The sequence below is a fragment of the Aquarana catesbeiana genome, linkage group LG02, assembly GCF_042186555.1.
Source record: "Aquarana catesbeiana isolate 2022-GZ linkage group LG02, ASM4218655v1, whole genome shotgun sequence".
In the NCBI taxonomy this organism is placed as follows: Eukaryota; Metazoa; Chordata; class Amphibia; order Anura; family Ranidae; genus Aquarana; species Aquarana catesbeiana.
The window spans coordinates 406436277-406452449 of record NC_133325.1 but is presented as its reverse complement, the minus strand read 5'-3'; the positions used below and the strand labels follow the sequence as shown (position 1 = coordinate 406452449).

General features: G+C 42.9%; 1 protein-coding gene across 2 annotated transcripts in view; it reads right to left on the bottom strand.

Annotated features, from left to right (window-relative positions):
- KPNA6 (karyopherin subunit alpha 6) overlaps nt 1-16173 on the bottom strand; it is a 91939-nt gene that overhangs the window by 42233 nt on the left and 33533 nt on the right. For both annotated transcript variants that reach the window (XR_012241662.1, XM_073615381.1), the window contains exons 8-10: nt 2479-2578; nt 2230-2393; nt 1848-1926 (exon numbers count right to left, since the gene is read on the bottom strand). Coding sequence is in view for 1 of the 2 variants with exons in the window: in XM_073615381.1 (XP_073471482.1) it covers nt 1848-1926; nt 2230-2393; nt 2479-2578 (343 nt within the window). In the remaining variant the exon portion in view is untranslated. The remainder of the gene's footprint in view (nt 1-1847; nt 1927-2229; nt 2394-2478; nt 2579-16173) is intronic.

Genomic DNA, 16173 nt, shown 5'->3' with positions numbered 1-16173 from the left:
TGGGTGCTGGAAGTTGATCTCTTCTATACAATTGATGCTTTCTCCCAGCCTCCCATGCTGGCAGGCCTACCAACTTAAGAAACTACCTACTTTCCATGCCACGCCCAATGACTAACCCCACCACTCATTTCTTTTGAACTAGATTAGTACAGGCTTTCCATGGCCTATCCCAAGTGGGAAAATTGCTCGGGACGATGTTTGACACCAAAGCAAAGGAAGTTCATTCTCTTCTTCTCATAAATCCCCCATTTCTTCACAGCTACAGGAATCGGGCAACAAGGTCCTAGCTCATTTGATATAGAGTCCCACCCAGACTCCACTGCACATTCCCGAATGTCACCCCTGACTGCTGGAGATGTGGAAGAGAAAGGAGGGACGTTATATCATATTTTCTCAACACACCTGCGGATTCGACCTTTCTGGATGGGACTTATTTGCCCAGATCCACAACTTGGCTGACTTGTCTATAGAGCAGAACCTAGCTGCCTGTCTTCTACATCTCAGTTACTGGTCCAAACAGAAGTACTGTTGCTCCCTAGTGCGACCCCTTATCAATGCGGCCCAGGCATGCATCCCAGAGCTGTGGAAATCCCTGTCTTCACCCACGGTGCAACAGTGGATAAAGTCAGTAAAATTATATAATACATATGGAGGACCTCACCTCATCCTTGAGGAAATAAGAAGACTGCTTCCGCAAGACATAGTTCTATTGGACTCAGTTCATCTTCTCTGAGAAATACAGTGAAATCCTTGCACCCAGCTCTGAGCATCCTGCTACATGATAAGCTAGAACTGTTGACTACTCGTGTCCCCAAATCACCCACCTTGATCACCCAACGCACCTACCCCCCCCTTCTCTTTCTTCTTGCCCACCCACATTTTTCTGCTTCTTCCCTTCCTCTTACATTTTCCTGCTCTTTCTTCCATCTCTAAAAACTTGTATGAATTTTGTTTGTTTGACTAAAAGCAGGCTTCCCCCTCCTGCTGGCGACAAAGAACCTTGTTGGCACCCATAGGCAATCTCTTAGACTGAAGCAATTTGGGTAGTGCTGCCTGCAGTGAATTCTCTGATCGGGTGTTAACACATTTTTCACTTCGTCTATCCCTTTTTGGAAGATTCTAACCCTGCACGTATTACACTTTGCTTATCAAGCTACCAGAATTCTTAGAGATATTAAATACACAGTTACCAAGTTACTATACTTTGTCTTCCTAACAGCTCACAACTTTATTTATATTTCAAACCTCAGCCAAAAATAACTATTGTCACCATTCCTCCAATGGCCTACTAATGTTCTCCTTACTCACAACCTTGTGCAAAGGTATGTATGGAAAGCTTCAAAATTTCTCTTGGACAGCCCTCATCTGAAGTTCAAATTCTTAACTCCCTATTGTGATTTAATGGTCAGCACATGTTTGTAGCTTATAAATGAAGGATAATAATTATAATTATAGGGATTATCTTGCTAGGGTGGTGTCTGGTGCTACATGTTGCTGAACAAGTCATACTGATTTTCATAGCCATGGCTCTTTGCCTCCTCTGCAATGCTGAGAATGAGAAAATTATGTTTTTTTTGCAAAACGGAGGCTTTCCACGATTAGTCTATTGCAAGAATTCACTTGCTTTTTCAGGAGACATACTGGGGAACATGCCAAGTTATTAGCTTTCAGTATACTAAAAAATTTTATCTGCAATTTCCCTGGTATTCCAGCATTCATACAATTATCATGTGTGCTTATAACAGTACTTGGCAGGAAAAATACAATTTGCAACAGCTAATTATACATATCCTTAAAAGAAAAAAAAAAAAAACAAGATCATAATTTAATTACATACTGGCTCTCACCTGTGTCTGGATGTCATCTCCTGTAACAATATTTCCTACGGCTCTCAGTGCAGGTGATGCCACCTTGTAATCATTGTGCCTTAGTTGGGAAGCAAGACAGATGTATGTTACAGCTCAGGCCTTTAGACAAATAAAACAATTAAGCACTATATTGCACACTGCCAATTAATCCATCCACCCAATCTCCCACCACGAATGAAAGCCACTCAGTTTACTGGATCAAAATAAAAACTAATTTTGCAGCACCTAAGCACGCTAGCCAGTAAAGAGGCCCGAATTACATTACTAATCAGTAATATACTTGTTCACACAAACAAAGCTATCAGCTATAAATGGAAGCATGTACAAAACGTTTTACTAAGTGTAGTTATATCATACTCACATTAAAAGCTCTACAAGCCTGCGGCAGACCCCCGAGTCAATAACTGCCTGGATCTTCTCATTGGGACCATCAGAAAGATAGGAAAGCGCCCAGCAAGCATCTGCCAACAGGTCAGAGTCACTACTGAACAGGAGACGGGAGAGCACAGGAAGACATTGAGACACCTAGGAGGATTACAGCACAAATATTGTTTGATTTCTGGAAACATTGTAAACCACCATTTTTATGGAAAATTAATTAAAAGAAGACCTTATCAAAATCTGGAGGGGGGTTCTTCCCTCTGCATAGGTTAGACAAGGCCCAGACAGCATTTCTTGTCATGGTAAGGCGAGTTGACTTAGTCAGCAAACTGCAAGGGAAAAAAATAAACAGAGTATATTACTTTTTTTGTACCGAAGCGTAAAATCTCTTGTAGTTTATTGAAGGACATAGGAAATCAATGCCTGTTGGGTTATACTGTTGGCTACAGGAATATTTGGACACTAACAAAAATATGCTGGCCTGGTAGAACACCTTACTTAAAGCATGTCTCAGTTTTGTGGAAAGGCAGTACCAGGAGCATGATCAAGTCACAGAGAGGTGGGACCCGTGTCCCTCATTGAACTCCAAGAAATAGATTTTACGGCAAGTACAAAAATACCAATTTCTTGACCAACTAGAGCATCCACTGCTTTTGCCAGGGGCTCTCTGCATCTGGAGACAAAACTGTCCAGTTAGTTGCTGAATCAGGAGGCCATTCATATCTGGCAAACTCCACCTGTCACACAAGCCCTGGAACACCTCCCACAGGTCCAGGCATTTCTGGTTGAGGAAGTATGCATGCCAACTGTCCATGCGTGGGATAAACTGAAGAGGGCTGGAACATGAAATTCCTACCCAGGACAGCATTCCTTCTAGCTCACTTGCCATGCCAAGACCTTTGGTTCTTTCCCTAATGCTTGATATATGCCACTGTTGTGGCGTGGTCTGACTGAATCCAGCTTGGATGACCCTCCAGATGAGTTGTTCAGCACTGCAGGGACAACAAAATCACCTGAAGCTCTAGAATGTTGATTTGGAGATGAAATTCCTCCAGCATCCAAGTCCCCTGCACTGATAGTCTCTAGGACCTCCCCAGCCATATAAGGCTTGAGCCCATTTTGAGGCTCTTCCAAAGCTTTTGAAAGATAATCCAGAAAAGCAGAGAGTGGGGTGACTCTTAGACTTAATAGTTTGAGTCTGGAAATGAAGAATTCAGTTTCCCCTGAAGAAAAATACTAGTTTTAAGCCATATCCAGGATAAGACCCAGATAGTCCAAGCGATGAGTTGTTTCGAGAGCAGACTTCTGCAAGTTCAGGACCCAGACGAACCTTTGCAAGCTCCGTATAGCCACATCACATATCATCACAAAACATGTGCTGACCACTGCCTTAATAGGTGATCAGCCAAGTATACTGCAATGGGGATGCACGGTTTACTTACTGCAACTTACAACTGCTTACTGCATTCGAGCACCACAAACCAAAAAGGCAAATGCATTTTTAACATTCAAAAGCAAACCCACCCATCCATGCTTCCATGCTTTTTTTTGCTGAGAAATCACTTTGAAAATCACCCCCTAGCATTTCTGGCTGAAGCCATCTTGAATAAGGGCAGACGATTCATGTAGCATTTACTTCCCAGAATCCATCTGCCCTACTTAGGAATGCAGGAGGGTGTGATTAGCTGAGAAAACCCCTCCTCCCCTCCTGAAGATTCTTGGGATGTGTGACAATTTACCTAGCCCTGGAAACCAGGAGGTAAATGAAGAAATGTAAAAAAAGTTTATACACAAGTAAATATGATATAATTTCCCATTTACTAATGCTAGCAGCATAAGGATTAAATAGTCAATGTTGATTGAGTGTGACGTTCCTCTTTAAGGCTCACAGCAAGCTGAAGAAACTGCTCATGCATAGGAAACCGGAGTTAGACTTACCGGTAACCATTTCCAGTAGTCTTCCAGGACAGCCCTTGAGAGATTGAGTTCCTCCCATCGCCACAGGAAACACGTTGCCTTTCAGTTTAAAAGGCGATCCCTCAGGCCCATGGTCAGTCATCACCAAGAACCGAAGGATAGAACTGAAAAATATAAATCAGAACAGGTAATATCAATTCACCAATTTAATTCAAGGGTGGGATCGTTGCTGTCCTGGAAGACTACTGGAAATAGAGTTACCAGGTAAGTCTAACTCCGGTTTTCCCCAGTCGTATTCCAGGACAGCCCTTGAGAAGATCCCCAAGTACTCACCAGACTAGAGGGGGGACCACAGCTTGGAGGACCTACTTCCAAAAAGCCTGGTCCTGACTATACAGTAGGTCTAGTCAGTAGTGCCTTGTAAAGGTCATAAAGCTTGACCATGTGGCCGCTTTGCAGATCTGCTCCGGGGTGGCACCAGCCTTTTCCGCCCAGGACATTCTTGTGGAGTGTGCCTTAATACCCCAGGAGGCCCTTTATCTAGTATTCTATACCCCTCTGTAAGCTAACAATCCATCTAGCTAAAGTGACTTTAGAGGCCTTTTGACCCTTACGATTACCGGATAACAGGACAAAAAGTGAATCCGCTCTCCTAAATGCTTAGGTTGCTTCTAAATAACCTAAAATACACCTCACGTCTAGCAAGTGGAATTGCCTCTCTTTGTTGTTTAAGGGATTTTGACAGAACGTAGGTAGACCAATGTTCTGGGACTTATGAAAATTTAGATGCCACTTTTGGCAGGAACTCAGGATCCGTCCTTAGGATGACCAATCGTCCAAGATCTGAAGGAAAGGCTCTCTGGTGGAAAGAGCTTGCATTTCACTTACCCTACGGGCTGAAGTGATCACAACTAGGATCATGGTCTTAAGCGTGAGCAGTCTTAAAGGGGCCTCAGAGATTGGTTCGAACTGCGCCCCCAGAAAGGCCCTGAGGACTACTGATAAGTCCCAGGTTGGGGGTCTTGTGAACCTGGACCGGTCTGTGTTTAGCGACTGCTTTACAGAACCTTGCTATAAGTGGAGCTTCCTGTAAGCGTTTTTCTAGGTACACACGCAAGGCAGTGACCTGTACTTTAATTGTACTTCGCGACAACCCTCGATCGCTATCCCTTCTTGAAGAAACTCTAGAATGCTAGTTTTATTCTTGCTTTCCTCCCCTCCACTATCTAACCAGTCATTAAACTTTTTCCGGATTTTGCCGTAGATGGCTCTGGTGACTGGTTTTTCGACTCTGAAGTAATAGTTGTATAACCCTCCCTGATAGTAGCCACGGCTGATAGCTTTAGTGTGGCGTTTTGTGGATGCAGAAGAGGTCCCTGCAAAAGAAGGTCTTGTCTGAGGGGTAGCCTCAGAGGGGGCTGGTCTGCTAACTTTAGAAGCATTGTAAACCACGGTCTCTTGGGCCATAATGGTGCCACCAAGATTAAAACGCGTCTCTTACTCAAAATTTTTTCCAAAACCCTCAGAATGAGGTGGAAATGCGTAAGCCAGGCTGAAGATCCAGGGGTTCTGCAGAGTGTCCACCGCCAGGGGTTGAACTCCTGGGCATAGCGAAAAGAAACTTGGAACTTTTGCATTTTTCCTGGTTGCGAATAGATCCACTTCTGGTTTCTCCCAGTAAGCCACTATGTAGTCGAACACTTCTGGGTGCAGAGACCACTCTATTCGAAATTTGCTGTCAAGTCTGCAGCATAGTTTCTGCTCTCCCTTCAGATGCAACGCAGAGATGGATTTGAGGTTGTTTTTTTGCCCACTGAAAAATGTACTTGGCTGCCAATATCAGCCGGGGACTCCTAGTACCCCCTTGTTCGTTGATATACACTACAGCTGTCGTATTGCCAGAATGGACCTGGAGGTGGTGACCCTGGACCGTTTCCTGAAAGGCTATTAAAGCTCTGAGAATAGCTGTCAGCTCTTTCCAGTTGGAGGAGAAATAATTTTCCTCTGGGGTCCACTTGCCTTGGTCCCAGCAAGTGTTGAGATGGGCTCCCCAACTGCTGGCATCTGTGGTCAGTATGGATGTGATGCCCTTTGGGAAGGTTCTCAGTGTCTTTTTACCACCATAGAGATCGCTTTACTCTGGTGAGAATCGTTATGTTCTCTTCTAGGCCTTTGTCTTTTAGTTCTTCCAACAGGAACCTCTGTAGGCTTCTTTGGTGGAAGCGAGCCCATTGTATGGCCCGTATTGATGCTGTCATAAGGCCCAATGCTGACATCACTTCAATTACTGTGCAGCTGCAAATGGATTGAAGGAAAGACATCCTGTTTCAGCCTGGATATCTTCTCTTCCGGAAGCTTCTTCTGATTTCTGGATTGAATGTTGTAACCCAAAAAGAGAATGGTTGCGCTGGGTTTGGTTTGGACTTTTGATTTATTAGCCACCCCAGACATTGTAGGCTTAGTTGTGTTATATCCAGATCCCGACTAAGCTCCTTCTCTAAGTGGCCCATGAGGAGTAAATCTTCCAAATACGACGCAATCGAGATAGACTGGAGTCTCAAGGTGACTAGTGCTTTGGTGAAAATTCTCAGGGATGACGACAGTCCTAAGGGAAGTGCTCTGCATTGGAAGTGATAAATCTGGTCTTCGATTTGAATTGCCAGACGAAGAAATGTTTGACATTCCCCCTCTATTGGAATATGTAGATAGGCATCTTTTAGATCCAAAGTTACCATGAAAATTTCTTTCTGCTGAAGATGAATAAATGGACTCCATGCAAAATTTTTTTGTATTGGATGGAAAAGTTCAGGGGCCAGGAGGTTCATAATTAGTATGAACTTTCCAGATGGCTTCTTTATCACGAACACGTGCGCATAGAAACTGTCCCCCTGTTCCTGAACTAGGACTGGCACCAATACATCTTGATCTACCATTTCCCCGATCAGTAAGGGTAAGGCCCTGGCTTTCTCCTAGTCTCTTGGTAGTTTTATAACAAGAAACTTGGAGGGCGGATCTTTGTCAAATTCTAGGGCATAACCCCTCCTTATAATGCTTAGCACAAATTTGTTTGAAGTTATCTCCCATTCTGGGAGAAACCCCTTTAGTCTTCCTCCCACCCAAGTCACTGCACCTTGGGGGTTCTGACTGGGGCGGTTAAAAAGTACCTCCTTTTCCTTTTTATCCCGACCAATGCTTCTTTGGTCTGAATTCCTCATCTGTTTTTGGGGGCTCATTTGGAGGACGAAAAAAACTTTTTTTGAAAGTTTTCTGGGGAATGTCTTTTTTATCCGCTGTTCTTTCCAGGGCGGTGTCCAATTCTGGACAGAAGACTAAAGCCTCGTACACAGGATCGGATTGTTGGCCAACAAAACTGTGGAATTTTGTCCGAAGGGCTTTGGCCCAAACTTGTCTTGCACACACACAGCCACACAATTGTTGGCCAACAATTACAAATGTAGTGTGACGTACTATGTGGTTTTTCAGCTCTTTAGCGCCACCCTTTGGGCTCCTTCTGCCAATTTCGGGTTAGTAGAAGTTTGGTGAGTGTTGATTCACGCTTTTCAGTTCATTTCTGAACGGCCGTTCGTCAACCAGACATGTTGTGAAATCGGAGGAGATAACGTGTTATTATTGGCCTTGGAGTTATTGCTTTGACATTTTTTTGGTTGAATAATGATTTGGTATATTTTCTATATTTTTGGATGCATAGAATGCACTTTTTGGTTAAGTTCTATTGGCAGATAGCATGTCTAATTTTATTTGTTTTCTTTATGAACCACTTGCTGACTGCTGTACGAACATTTACATCGCCAGAATGGCACGGACAGGCAAATGGGTGTACAGGTACGTTCCTTTGAAAACTTGCCACCGCGTGGTCGCGCGTAACCCTGCCGCGAGCTCCGTGAGTGTGATCGCGGGTCCCGCAGACTCGATGTCCGCGGGGATACCTGCGAACGTCTCACAGAGAGGAAGAACAGGGAAATGCTGATGTAAACAAGCATTTCCCCATTCTTCCTAGTGACAGGACACTGATCACAGCTTCCTGTGATCGGGAGCAGTGATTAGTGTCGTGACACACGTAGCCCATCCCCCCTACAGTTAGAACACATTTAACCCCAACAGTGCCCACTCCTGGTTAACCCCTTCACTGCCAGTCATTTACACAGCAATCAATGCATTTTTAAACGCTGATCGCTGCCATTGCTAGTAAAAAAAAAATAAATTATTAATAAAAATGCCATAAAACTATCCCCTATTTTGTATACGCTATAACTTTTGCGCAAACCAAACCTTATTGTGATTTTTTTTTTTTTTTTTTTTTAAGAATACATATCGGCCTAAACTGAGGGAAAAAAAGAAGTTTTTTTTTTTTTTTTTTAATATATTGGGGAAATTATAGCAAAAAGTAAAAAATAATGTGTTTTTTTCAAAATTGTCGCTTTTTTTTTTCCTATAAAACAAAAAAAAAAAAACGCAGGAGGTGATCAAATACCACCAAAAGAAAGCTCTATTTGTGAGGAAAAAAAAAAGGATGTCAATTTTGTTTGGGAGCCACGTCGCACAACTGCGCAATTGTCAGTTAAAGCGACGCAGTACCAAATCGCAAAAAGTGCTTTGGTCTTTGGCCAGCCAAATGGTCCGGGGCTTAAGTGGTTAATGCACAATAAAAAAAAAAAAAAAAAAAAAATTGTGTAGATTGTGTTTTACTTCAAATGACAGTTTGGGAGTAGGCAGTTACATTTTGAAAAATACAATGTATAATTGACAAGGGACACCAACATAGTCGTATCTTTGATCTTAAAAACTACGGGATAATGGTGTTGTGGTAACTTGCCCAAATTAAAAAAAAAAAAAAAAAAAAAACAAAACAAGCAGAATAATATTATTCTTGATATCACTAGAAAAAAAAGCCTCTGAAAATCCATTTGCAATAATCCCATCAGTATCACCAGCAAAGCAGCTTCATTATTATCCCATTAAAGAGGAGAATTGTGTGCTGCATTTGGAGATTTCATAATTTGAAACGTCACGAATGTTAATTCTCCATTATGCGTGTTTGTACTTTGGACTTTTGTCCGATGGACTGGTGTACACACACACACACACACACACACACACTCAGAAAATCCGACAACACACATCTGTCCGCAGAAAATTTGAAAACCTGCTAGCCAAAATTTGTTGGCGGAAAGTCCGACAACAATTGTCCGATATACACAGTCGGATTTACAGGCAACAGCCTGTCATCGGACATTTCCCGTCGGAAAGTCTGATCGTGTTTACGCAGCTTAAGTCTCCAGTAAAGGGGACACTGCACAAGTACATTTTGGAAGCAGTGTCTCTCCCCTTCTCTAGCCCCCCCCCAAAGTCTTCATCCAGACTGACCTTCTGGCTGCTACTGAGAGTGCCGCAGTCTTAGCAGCGAACTTAACAGATTCTAGCCGAGGCGTCAGATAGAAATCCTGTCACTTTAAACAGCATAGGGAAGGATTTTAGAAGCTCCTCTCTTGGGGTACCCGCCACCAAATGCTCTTGAAGTTGTGTTAGCCAGAACTCTAGATTCCTAGTCACACATGTTGTGGCTAGTGCCTGCTTTAGATTGGCCATCACCACATCCCATGCCCTTTTCAAGACTGTCTGTTCTCCTGTTCATTGGGTCCTTTAAGTGCCCTATTGTCCTCAAAGGCTAAGTCAGACTGCTTTGAGACTTTAGGCAGTGGTGCATCTAGCTTTGGATTTTTATTCCAAACGGCTTCTGGGTTATCGTCAAAAGGAAACCACCTTTTTAGAGAATCAGGAAAAAAAAAAAAAAAAAAAAAAAAAGTATTTTTTATCCAGCTCCGCCCATTCTTTTTGAATAAGGTCAGAGAGTACGTTATTCACTGGAAATACTTTCGCCTTCTTTCCCCAGGGCTTCATACATTTTATCATGTCTGGACAATTTAACTTCATTAATTTCCAGAGTGTCATATACTGCGCCCAACAAATCGTCCACTTCAAGGGACAGTTTGTATTTAGTAGTTTTGTTAGCTACGGCCTGATCTTCATCCTCAGAGTCTGAGTCAGAGGATACAGGCCTAACTAAAGCCGGGCTCTGCTCACTGACTCTTCGGGGTTCCCCTGAGCTAGAAGTTGTGGGGCCTGGAGAAGAGGGAATTGCAGCTGCCCTACTGGTAAAGGCTGATGTACTCACATCTAAAATTAACTCTAAGGGAAGCTGAGAAACTTTGCCAGGGGGGAGTCTGCTTCTGTTTTAAGCAGGTTTGTAATGCACTGCCTGCACAAGGCTCTATTAGAGTTTGAAGAAAGCTTGTTCCCACAATTTGGGCACTTCTTGTAGCCAGAATGGTCTTCTCTGGGTGCCGCTTTAGCCTGCAACACAGAAATTGGTAGGGGGTGTTAGCTACCAAGCTTTTTACCCCCTCCTTCAACACCTGTGCTGCACATCAGTCCACTGCTGCAAACTCCTTGGGACAGCGAGGGGTCCACCATCATGGGGTTCCCTAGTCCAGATCTACAACTACCACCACACATGGTAAACAGGCTGCTGGGCAAGCCCCATTCTGTGCTACCTGTGCTTGGCTGGTGCCTGCCTCCGGAGTGTCCTGGGAATTTGCCTCCATGGTCCCCCCCCTCTGCTCCGGACCCTGCCGCTAATCCGGTATTGTTGGACGCTGGTCAGAATTTTTTAGGCCCAGCCTGGCCTTCCCCTCCTCCTTGCGCACTGGAGACCCAGGACAGGAACTCTTGGCGCGCAATGACCCTGTTCTGCCAGAAATGACGCGTACGGTGTCTCCGGCCCAGCTACATCTGCAACAGCCAGGAGATGGAGTGGATGTCCCTGCCACGCCAGGCAGCACAGCCCTGACACTTCACCCGATCGACCTGCGCTGCACATCCGCACTCTGAGGGAACCTGTACCAACCTGCCACTGATCCTCACCCGGCACTGGAAGGAGGGGGCAACGTGTCTGCTCCAGTATGCTTGACGATACCCGGGCCAACAATTAATTGTAAGGACTAACACAGCACCGTCGGATAGGACCCAGTCCCCCTGTCCATTCTCCTCTCCCTTCAGGCAGCCCCTGAGAGATGTAGTCCTCCTTTCCTGGTCCCTCAGCAACATGTTCCTCCGACGGAGGGACTAACCATGGGCCTGAGAGACCGCCTTTTAACCTGAATGGCAACGTGTTTCCTGTGGCGATGGGAGGAGCTCCATCTCTCAAGGGCTGTCCTGGAAGATAACTGGATACACATCCTTGATGTCCAGAGACCAGAAAGCCTACCCTGGTGAAAAGAGGCTATAACAGATCAGGTTTATTCCATGCGTAATTTCCAGGCCCAAAATGAAAAAACCTTCAGTGCTTTGAAATCCAAGCTGGAGCATATGCCCCTTTAAGTTTTGTGACAGTGAACAGGCTGGAGTACAACCCTAATGCCACATACACACGAGCGGATTTTCCTTTGGAAAAATCTTGGATGGTCTTTCCGACGGAATTCCGCTCAAGCTTGCCATACACACGGTCACACAGAAGTCCTCTGAATTTTCGACCGTCAAGAACGCAGTGATGTACAACACTACGACGAGCCGAGAAAATGAAGTGCAATGCTTCCGAGCATGTGTAGAAATTTTGCGCGTCGGAATTTGTACAGACGATCGCATTTTCGGATAGGAACTTTTTCCGACCGAAAAATTGCGAACCTGCTCTAAATCTTTTGCTGGCGGGAATTCCGCCAGCAAAAGTCCAATTGAGCATACACACGGTCGCATTTTCCGACCAAAAGCTCTCATCGGTCTTTTGCTGGCCGAATTTCCGATCGGGTGTACGCGGCATACGATCCATTCTGCCACAAGTACTGGGGTGATGACCCCTTGTTCTAGAAAGGGTCGCATTGAGATCTGCTAACCTTATAGGTAGGATGCAAGATATGAACAGAGGTCAATAGTGGAATTTGACCTTGTAGCCTTAGAGACCACCTCCCGAAACCAGGTATCTGAGATAGAAAGATTTTTGCTGGGCATCTGAAAATCATTTAGCACCACATCCCTTATATAAGCATAGCATATCAACGATCAAAGGGTTTGGGATTTTACAAAGATGCAAAGATACAACAAAAATAGAAAAAATCTATACACATTTTTTTAAAGATCATTAAAAACTAAGTACAGACATAATTTACAATATGATCATACAGTACAATGATATAGATAGATATCTAATCAGTCTGCACCTGCCTATGTATCCATCTATCTCTCGTCATACCAATGGCTTCTTCAGGAAAATTATCAGGCACTGTACATATGATCACTAGAGAATCAAGAAATAGAAAAGATTTTTTGAAAGCCAAAAATATTTTTACATACAATCACAAATATTAAATATAACAATATACCTTAAATTTAATTTCCTAGATTGGCAAAGAGATCGACCTAGGTCAGTTAGTTAATTACCTGTATGTTAAATGTATAGATTTAAAAGGATTAGAGAGGCTCCAGAGTCATAGGGATGGATCAATTGGTGTAACCATAGAGAGAGATATACATGTAGAAAGATGCACCCTAATGGTCCGTCTATGGAGACGATAATAGTCAATCAAATCCAAGGATAAGGCAGAAAAAGCCTACCTGAGGCTAGCAATATAAATGACAAATTCCAGATATTATATAGTCCCCAATATCCAAAGTTCATATTCCCATCCCATCTACAAGTGCCTTGTATCATTTTTCATATTTTGTTGCCTCACAACCTGGTATTAACATGGATTGTTTGAGAATTTGCATCATTTAATTTACAGAACATGCCCACTACTTCGCTTCATAAAAAAAAAAAAAAAAAAAAAAAAAAAAAAAAAAAAAAATAATAATATCTTCAAAACAACAAAATAACAGAAAAAGTCAATGTGCATAACTATTCACCCCCTTAAAGTTAATACTTTGTAGAGCCACCTTTTGCGGCAATCACAGCTCCAAGTAGCTTTGGATAAGTCTCTATGAGCTTGCCACATCTTACCACTGGGATTTTTGCCCATTCCTCCTTGCAAAACTGCTCCAGCTCCTTCAAGTTGGATGGTTTGCGCTCGTGAACAGCAATTTTTAAGTCTGACCACAGATTTTCTATTGGATTGAGGTCTGGGCTTTGACTAGGCCATTCCAACACATTTACATGTTTCCACTTAAACCACTCAAGTGTTGCTTTAGCAGTGTGTTTGGGGTCATTGTCCTGCTGGAATGTGAACCTCCATCCTAGCCTCAAATCACACAGAGTGGTACAGGTTTTGCTTAAGAATATCCCTGTATTTAGCACCATCCATCTTTCCCTTAACTCTGGCCAGTTTCCAAGTCCCGACTGCTGAAAAACATCCCCACAGCATGATGCTGCCACCACGTTTCACTGTGGGGATGGTGTTTTGGGTGATGTGATGGGTTTGCGCCAGACATAGCATTTTCTTTTATGGCCAAAAAGTTAAATTTTAGTCTCATCAGACCAGAGCACCATCCTCCATGCATTTTGGGAGTCTCCCACATGCCTTTTCGCAAACTCAAACGTGCCATTTTGTTTTTTGCTGAAAGTAATGGCTTTCTTCTGGCCACTCTGCCATAAAGCCCAACTCTACGGCTTATTGTCGTCCTATGTACAGATACTCCAGTCTCTGTTGTGGAACTCTGCAGCTCCTTCAGGGTTACCTTAGGTCTCTGCGCCGTCTCTCTGATTAATGCCCTCCTTGCCCGATCCATGAGTATTGGTGTGCGGCCGTCTCTTGGCAGGTTTGCTGTTGTGCCATGTTCTTTCCATTTGCTTATGATAGATTTGATGGTGCTCCTAGGGATCATCAAGGATTTAGATTTTTTTTTTTTTTTATAACCTAACCCTGACTTGTACTTCTCAACAACATTGTCCCTTACTTGTTTGGAGAGTTCCTTGGTCTTCATGGCAGTGTTTGGTTAGTGGTGCCTCTTGCTTAGGTGTTGCAGCCTCTGGGGCCTTTCAAAAAGGTGTGTATATGTAATGACAGATCATGTGACACTTAGATTGCACACAGGTGGACATCATTTCACTAATTATGTGACTTCTGAAGGCAATTGGTTGCACCAGAGCTTTTTATGGGCTTCATAAAAGGGGGTGAATACATACAAACATGCCAATTATCAGTTTTGTATTTCTGAAAAATTGTTTTATCTATATATTTTTCTAATTTTACTTCACCAACTTAGACTATTGTGTTCTGATCCATCACATATAATTCAGGATTAAAAAAACATTGAACTAAAGGCTGTAATGTAACAAAATGGGTAAAAAGCCAAGGGGGGTGAATACTTTTGCAAGGCACTGTAGCCAAAAATGGAAAAAACAGGAGCATAGGGGAAGGTGACAGTTTTTTCCTGTAGAGCTCCAATTCCTCAGAAGCCACCTTTTAGACCCAAGACAGATAGCCCAATCAATATGAATAAATCTCCCAACAATCAAGGAATAATGCCTCGTACACACGTTCCGATCACACGTTCATTTTGTTGCATAAAACTAATATCGAATACAGTCGAACAGTGCAAAATGTGCTCTACGAAAAGTAAGATTTTTGTAGAACAATTCTGGAAAAACCTTCCGGTGTGCGTAGCTACATATCTGAAACAATGTCAAATACGTGTGGCCCGTGTCCTTCTGGTTTATTTTCGTGTTTCCAATCATGCGTGGCGTTAGTCTATTGATTTTTAGCGCACGCATACTGTACTGATTAAACGATTGATGTACAATGGGCTGTCGTCCGAGCAAAGTTTTTATTTGTCCCTTCGGATTTTGTTGGACAGACTGTCGTAATCAGCTGTCGAAAGCTGTGTACTAACAATCAGATTATCGAACGATCAATCCGAAAGCGATTTTTATCATCCGATAATCGGAACATGTGTACGAGGCATAAGACCATTGAATATTGCATCCAAAGTAGCTCAATTACCTGCCGTGGAAAGATCACCAAGACGAGAGAGGACATCTTGGTGATCTTTCCACGGCAGGTAATCAAGCAACTTTGGAGACATTATTCATTGGTCTTATTCCTTGGTTGTTGGGAGATGCATTTATATTGATTGGACTATCTGTCTTAGGTCTAAAAAGGCAGCTTCTGAGGAATTGGAGCTCTATGGAAAAAACTGTCACCTTCCCCTACTCTCCTGGTTTTTCCATTTATCTAAGATGAGAATATAAACTTGGATATTGGGGACTATATGATATCTGGAATTTGTAATTTATATTGCTAGCCTCAGGTAGGCTTTTTCGGCCATATCCTTGGATTTGATTGATCTCTATCCTATTGTTATTGGACTATTATCTTCTCCATAGATGGACCATTAGGGGGCACCTTTCTACACATATTTGTCTATCTCTATGGTTACACCAATTGTTCCATCCCAATGACTCTGGAGCCTCTATAATCCTTTTAAATCTATACATTGAACATACAGGTAATTGACCTAGGTCTTTTGTTGCTCAATCTCTTTGCCAATCTAGGAAATGAAATTTAAGGTATATTGTTATATTTGTGATGTATGTAAAATATTTTTGTCTTTCCAAAAATCTTTTCTATTTCTTGATTCTCTAGTGATCATATATAGGGTGCCTGATAATTCTCCTGAAGAAGCCACCTGTATGGTGAAACATGTAGAGATCTAATCAGTCTGCACCTGCCTATTGTCTTGTATGATCATATTGGTCAGTTTTATGTCTTTACATCGTTTTTTGATGATCTTTAGATAAATTTAATATATAAATAAATCTATTTTGTGCAGCAGGCGAGGCAGAATTTCCATTGAAGGGAAGTCCTAAAATGATGCCTGAACTGAGACCAGTGGAATATTAGGGAATCTGAAGGCAGGGCTAGAGGATGTCTGATTCTGGCAAACAGAGGTAGATTTTTTGTGGACATCCTAGCCTCCTGATTCAACATCTGTAATCCCCCATCTTTGCCATATCAGATTAAAACACATCGGGATAAGACCATTCCCCTTGGGTCAAGTG